Below are 6,765 nucleotides of genomic sequence, written 5' to 3'. Positions count from 1 at the left end.
CTATTGTTTTGAGATTACCTTACCTTGGTAATTTGGGTTCATGGACTGGGTGCAAAACAATTGTATTTGGTAACTATTTTCATATTCTTTACTATTTTATTACATGACTTAGGTGGGTTTCTATAGCCAAATCGTTTGCTTTAGTGAATAAGTGCTCTTTGAAATCTTTGTCTTATGACTGACTCTCATTGTTCTTTTTACTAGTTTTGTTCCATAACTTAAATTTTATTACTTTGTATAAATGAACCTTGTCATGTGTCTTAACCACAAATTTTTCCTTTATATATATTTTCTTTGTTACTATTTTTAAATTGTACTGGTTAGAGATTAATAATGTGATTACTGTTAAGAGTTATGGAACATTTCATAATGCTTACTTATGTAATTTCTCAGGAGGAAATACGCTATCCATGGAGTAAACCATCTCATGGGTTAGGTCCAGGAATTTCAAATATTACGCATTGTCCAACTTTGCCGTATTTTTCACATTCTTCCTTGTTTCAACTTCCAGGTCTTCGTCTACCTCTCCTGTGCCAACCATGTTCCTTAGTAGGACCACTTTAGTAGGACGCTGAAGTATTTCAGTTAATGGATTTGAATCTGATTTCTTGGATGCATCTTTCTCAGTAGCGTCCCCGATAATGATCTTGCCTCCTCGCTTGCTTGTTTTTTCTACTGAATATATCATTATTTCTGCATAAAGAATAATGATATTTAAAAATTGTATTCTACTTATAATAGGCCTTAGCTGTCAGCATGTTGGAGGAAAGGGATGACTCATGTGACTTTGCTCAACTCTTTAAGAATCCTGATGGCAAGGACCCAGGTGGTATCTGGTGAGAAGCCACCATGAGTTTAAAGAGCTTGCTACAGCCACCACCTAGGAGCCCAGAAAAGTCCAGGTTTTGGTCATCACTGTGGTTGCCCTCAATCTCTGACAGAGAGGGGGGGATGTTTTAGAGCATGAGATCTGAAGACATTTTACCTGTGAATGACTAAATGACTCCAGTCAGGCAGAGCATAGTTCCATCTTGTGCCTGTTTAAGTGGTCAGATGCCAATTTTTCTTGAGTACCTCACGCACCTCTGACAGCTGAACTGCCAGAGTTAGAAGCAGAGTGTATTTGAAAGTGGGTTTGGGGCCACTTCTCCCAGCCATACCTCACAGAAACTTTCCTGTGCATGCCCCTTAATGGCTGCTTTAATGGTCATTTTGTTGTGATGTCATACGCCGAGAGTCTCAGAGACAATCTGGCTCGGCATGCGTACGTAACACCTTGCTGCCATCATTTGTGGTTGTGAGAGATCCCTGTTCTCTGTACTCTGTGTGATGGTAGAACTTTGGAAACTCATCATGATGCTATATCAATGACTTTTCTCACCAGAGTGATCTATGTTTGTTGTGTTGTCTCTTTAATCCTGTTTAAGACTTGATAAAAAAAAGTCTCTATAATATATATATATATATATATATTAATATTTATTGTGTGGCAGACCATACAGGGACCAAAATTATGAAAACTTCTTAGACATTACCAAATACCTGGAAGGAATTCATTGCTGGGTCTGGGGGCTCAGGACCATAGTCTCAGGGACACCTTGGTCATTTAGCATGACAATGTTCTACATTCTAGTTTTATGAGGAATATAAAAGCTCAAGGTTGCTGGGGCCAGGGTAAGTGTCGCCAGGGCTGCGGGGAGCAGAGTGGCTCGCTGCTCTTGCTGTTTCCAGCAGGGAGGCGTTGCCTGCTGCCTTGCTCGGTGCATGCAACCCTAGGTTGCTGAGCCAGGCTTCAGAGGGCCACCAGCACAATGGGCCAGTGTGGCATCACCTCCTCCAAGACTGTGCTGGTCTTTCTCAACCTCATCTTCTGGCAGGCATCTTATGCTATGTGGGAGCCTATGTCTTGATCACTTATGACGATTACGATCACTTCTTTGAAAGATGTATACATACTCACATCCTACTCTTGGTTTTTGTCACAGAAGTTGTTGTTGTTGTTTTGGGATACATTTACAGAGCAAAGGTGGAAAATGAAGTTGGTCGCAGCATTCAGAGAGTGTACAAGACTTACAATAGAACCAATCCTGATGCTGCTAGCCGGGATATTGATTATGTACAAAGACAGCTGCACTGTAGTGGAATTGACAACTACTTAGACTGGGAAAATACAGACTGGTTCAAAGAAACCAAAAACCAGAGTGTCCCTCTTAGCTTCTGCAGAGAGACTACCAGCAGCTGTAATGGCAGCTTGGCCCACCCCACTGATCTCTATGCTGAGGGGTGGGAGGCTCTAGTTGTGAAAAAACTACAAGACATTATGATGCATGGTATCTGGGCAGCACTAGCATTTGCGGCTCTTCAGCTGCTGGGCGTGCTGTGTACGTCCATCGTGTTGTGCAGAAGGAGTAGAGATCCTGCTTTTGAGCTCCTCATCACCGGTGGAACCTATGCAGAGGAGCAAACTCAGACCTGAGCTTCTCAGTCTTATTCTGATTTGGAAGGTGAATTGAGCAGGTCTGTTGCTGCTGGCCTCCAGAGTTGTTTTAGTTAAAGCACACGTCCACTGGTGTTAGACAGAACAGCTTGGCTCTTCGTTTACCTCCCTACCCATTCATCCCTGCTTCCTTTTTCCTTGTTCTAGCTGATTCTCCATATCCCTACATTTTTAAGTACAGTGGTAAATGTTCTAATTTCAGAACCATCTGCGAGTTGTGTAGTGTGGTAGAATGAAAGGAGGATGTGGGCCTGCTTTTGTTATTTCCAAGCATTAATGGAATGAATTCTGAAGTATCACCGGACCCTTTCAGTCTTCACAATGTAGAATTCTTGGCCAAAGTTTGGGAGGGAGGGGCGAAAAAGGCAGCTGTCTGGTTAAAGTTAATACCAGATGGTGCCCACACTCATCAGTGTCTTTTAAAAACTCTATACTATAGTCCAATAAGATGGCAACTGTACAAAATGACTAGAGTTTATATACTATAGTCCAATAAGATAGCAACTGTACAAAATGACTAGAGTTTATATACTGTAGTCCAATTAGATGGCAACTGTACAATATGACTAGCGTTTAGAATCATATAGTATGTATCTTGATTCATCTTTAAAATCAGACACTGATCTTTGAAACTAGGGTTTGGAATCAAAGCAGACTTTACAGGAGGAGAGTATAATATATGCATTACTGTTTTAAAACCAATTAGTGTGAGTGTGTGTGTTGTGTGTGTGTGTGTGTTTATTATTGAGCCCATTCATCATAAGTCTTAAACAAATTTGGATATAATGTACCCATGTAGACTAGCTAATTAGTATGTAGATGTGCTCTTAGTTGTAAACAGAAAAATTTAATTCAATAATTCAATAAACTCCTATCACCCCTTAAAACAAAACAAAACAAAAAAACTCATGAGCGGCCATCTAAGGTACAACAAACGGTCTCTCCTTGTGTGGAGAAATGAAGAATGATAAAAATTAAAGATGCTTGGAATCAATTAGTCCAATAGAATATATAAATCTATCCCTAGCAGTGTGTCTTCACAACCCTGAGGAAAACTAGATGGTGCCTGGCTACCACTACTGACTGTTCTGAAAGGAATCACATCAGAAGGTACTGAATAGATTGAGGGAGAAATGAGGACCAAAACCAGGCTTGCTAGTCAGAAAGAGACTAGAGGAGCCTGAGACTATGGCCCACCCCGGGTCACCCTTCAGGTCTGGAACTGAGCTCATCCTCTTGGCTCTATTTTCAGCCAAGTAATAGACTCTTGGAGTGGCGCTGTAGGATCAGCACTGTACTGCTAACCACAAGATTGACAGTTCAAACCCACCAGCTGCTCCTTGGAAACCCTATACAGGGTCGCTATGAGTCAGGACCAAATCGACAGCACTTAACCACAATAGATATAATAGATAGGTGTATGGGGGTGAGGGCAACAACACTAGTGAAATATGCACACCATGGACTGGTCAACAATTCCAAGTCAAAAGAGCAGCATTTACCCAAAGACAAAGTTCAGAAGGGTTGGGAAAGGAGGAAGAATAGAAACACATATCACGAAGGTGAAGTGGGATAACTGATATTCCATGGAAGGGATTACAATCATTGAAATGAAACCAAGGGTATAATTTGTTGAATGTAAAACTGATGATCTGCTCTGTAAACCTGCACTCAATTTACAATGTTAAAAAAAAAAAAGCACCTAAAGGCTTTGACTATATGAATGGTAGTCAAAATCTTTAGGTGCTTTTTTTTGTTGTTGTTGTTTTGTTTTTTGTTTTTTAAACCATAGAAGTTCTGGTAGCGCAGTGGTTACGAATCGGGCTGTGAACCGCAAGGTCAGCAGTTCTAAACTACCAGCTGTTCCGTGGGAGAAAGATGAGGCTTTCTGCTCCCGTAAAGGTTTATAGCCTCGGAAACCCTATTCAGGGTCGCTATGGGTCAGAACCGACTCAACAGCACTTAACAACAACAACATGTGAATCGTAACTGTTCTTTCAACACTGCGATATTATGATTTGCCTGTCAGAACTGCTTAAGTGATTGGAACAATTTATCTAATTTGGAAAAAATTTAAATAGCGCCTCAATTACTTGGTTTACAGATAGTTGTAACACAGTGCCAACACCACCAAAATGTCTATGTGAACTGTGAATTGACGGAAAGATGGAAATTGTTATAATTAAGTATCTAATCTGGTTCTCTATCATTTCTTTTTGCTGTGTCCGACAGAATGCAAATGAGCCCTTAGGTTCACATGTTTTTTCTCCCACTGTTTTTCCCTATTGAAATGGATCATTTCAGCTCCTTTCTGTATGTTCTTAGCCCTTAACTTGTGCTTCTCAGAAAGTATTTGTAGGGCAATGATGATATTTTATTGCTTCTAGGATGACATCAATTACATGATGTATCTGGATTTCAGAGATATTAAATCATGGAAACCTGAATTCCTTGGACTTAGTGGAATGCGGTATTTGTCCACAGCAGGCACCGGCTCTTCCCTGGCCACACTATGTGGCATCCTGGCACAGCCTGGCTCTGTGGTTGCACTTTGTTACAAGGCCGCCACTGTGGAAGACGACAGTATTTGACCAGGGAAATCCCTCCAGAGACCACAGGATTCTGCTGAAACATCCTCTGACTTGTCCTCTTCCTCTAAGAAAAGCCAGACTTTCCAGTCCCTGCCTGGCTCCGCAGCTTCACAGGCCTGTTCTGAATTCAGCCTTTTCGTATTAAAGCTCTGTTTTAAACTGCATCAAGAGAAAGTCACCTCTCTCTCCCTGGTGCTGTGATGGGCTGTCCAGGGCTCCTGGAGGGGCTGTGTCCTGCCCTCACCGGTAGGAAGCAGAAGGGGCAAGTTTGAGCAGAGCAGGAGGTCTGACTGGGCCCCTGCAGGACACACCCTCGACAACATCAGCACTCCCTTTCTGCCATTCAAGGCTGGCTTGTCTTGGTGCCTTGGGTGGATGACACAAGGCTGATGTATCGAAGAGCCCAGCTCCAAGCATCCTACATGGCTCTGTCTGGGTGAGGATGATGAGGTTTCCCTATAGACCTGAGCCACGTGGCTGAATTAGGTTATGGCCTTGGAACCAGTTGCCAGGTGTCCCAATGCCAGAAGGCACCAGAGAGATATGATTTGACTTCCCCTGATCTCAAGGGACAAGGCAGGGAAGGAACATTCTGACCTGTAGAGCCCGTAAGGTAAGAGTTTTGAGCCCTCCCATTATTGCTTCCAGCCCTTTCTTACTACAGGGGAAATACCCTTTGTGTGTCCTGGATTTACAAAGAGTGCCTCCTCACTATAAAAATTCAGGTAATTCCAAAAAGCATGAAGAAGCAGATCCTTTTCCGACAACATAGCTCACATGTGTTATTGCCACAGACCACAGGCAAAGTCTCATTTTGTTAATTTATTCTCCATCAGAAAAATAATGAGGGGTACGTTTACAAAAATTCATCAAGCTGAGTTGAAAGGGGGAAAATGAGGATTGGCCTTAATAGTGTGTTCTCTGAGCCAGGCAACACTCGAGCCGTTTCCCATACATGACCTTATGTAACCCTCACTGCAACGCTACTATTTTAGCCCATTCCAAAGAGAGGTGACCCAATGGAATGCAGAAATCATCAGACAATAGCATTCATATCAAATGCAATACAATTTTACTAAAGATAATCCAAAAATGGCTGCAACCATATATTGACAGAGAACTTCCAGAGGTTCATGCCCGATTCAGAAGAGAACATAGAACGAGGGATATCATTGCTGACGTCAAATGGATCTGGGCTTAAAGCAGAGAATACCAGAAAGATGTTTACCTGTGATTTACAGACTATGCAAAGATTGTGTGGATCATGACAAACTACAGGTAACATTGCAGAGAAAGAGCATTCTGGAACACTTCATTGTACTTATGAGGAACCTGTACATAGACCAAAAGGCAGCTGTTTGAACAGAATGAGGGAACATTGAATGGTTTACAATGGTTTAAAAGCTGTGCACCAGGGTTGTATTCTTTCACCATGCTTATTCAATCTGTCCTGGTCTGGTGCTGTGGGTTAATACACTGGACTACAAGGCCGGTTCAAGTTCACCAGCTGCTCCTCAGAAACCCTATATAGGGTTGCTATTGGTCAGAACCGACTTGACAGCTCTTAACAACAGCGAAGAGGGTTTAAAATACTTACTGATGAAGATCAAAGACCACAGCCTTTAGTATGGGTTGCAGCTTCATGTAAGGAAAACAAAAATCGTCACCACTGGACCA

At 42.1% G+C, this 6,765-nt stretch overlaps 2 protein-coding genes across 3 annotated transcripts in view; one reads left to right on the top strand and one right to left on the bottom strand.

Moving 5' to 3' along the window:
* CA12 (carbonic anhydrase XII) overlaps nt 1-6,765 on the bottom strand; it is a 78,003-nt gene that overhangs the window by 54,981 nt on the left and 16,257 nt on the right. The gene's annotated exons all lie outside the window — the stretch shown is intronic.
* LOC102820301 (tetraspanin-3-like) lies at nt 1,812-2,476 on the top strand. The gene is made up of 2 exons (XM_006831838.1): nt 1,812-1,879; nt 1,957-2,476. Exons 1-2 carry the CDS (start codon nt 1,812-1,814, stop codon nt 2,474-2,476), a joined length of 588 nt encoding a protein of 195 aa, XP_006831901.1.

The sequence above is a fragment of the Chrysochloris asiatica genome, unplaced genomic scaffold, assembly GCF_000296735.1.
Source record: "Chrysochloris asiatica unplaced genomic scaffold, ChrAsi1.0 scaffold00004, whole genome shotgun sequence".
Lineage (NCBI taxonomy): Eukaryota > Metazoa > Chordata > Mammalia > Afrosoricida > Chrysochloridae > Chrysochloris > Chrysochloris asiatica.
The sequence above is the reverse complement of the archived record's forward strand: the minus strand, read 5'-3'. Positions and strand labels throughout refer to the sequence as shown.

What these genes read in the sequence shown, in the direction of transcription:
- LOC102820301 (XM_006831838.1), top strand. Translation starts at nt 1,812, where the DNA reads ATGGGCCAGTGTGGCATCACCTCCTCCAAGACTGTGCTGGTCTTTCTC. An exon ending in AACCTCATCTTCTGGCAGGC is followed by an intron (nt 1,880 to 1,956) that starts ATCTTATGCTAT and finishes ATGTATACATAC; the next exon opens with TCACATCCTACTCTTGGTTT.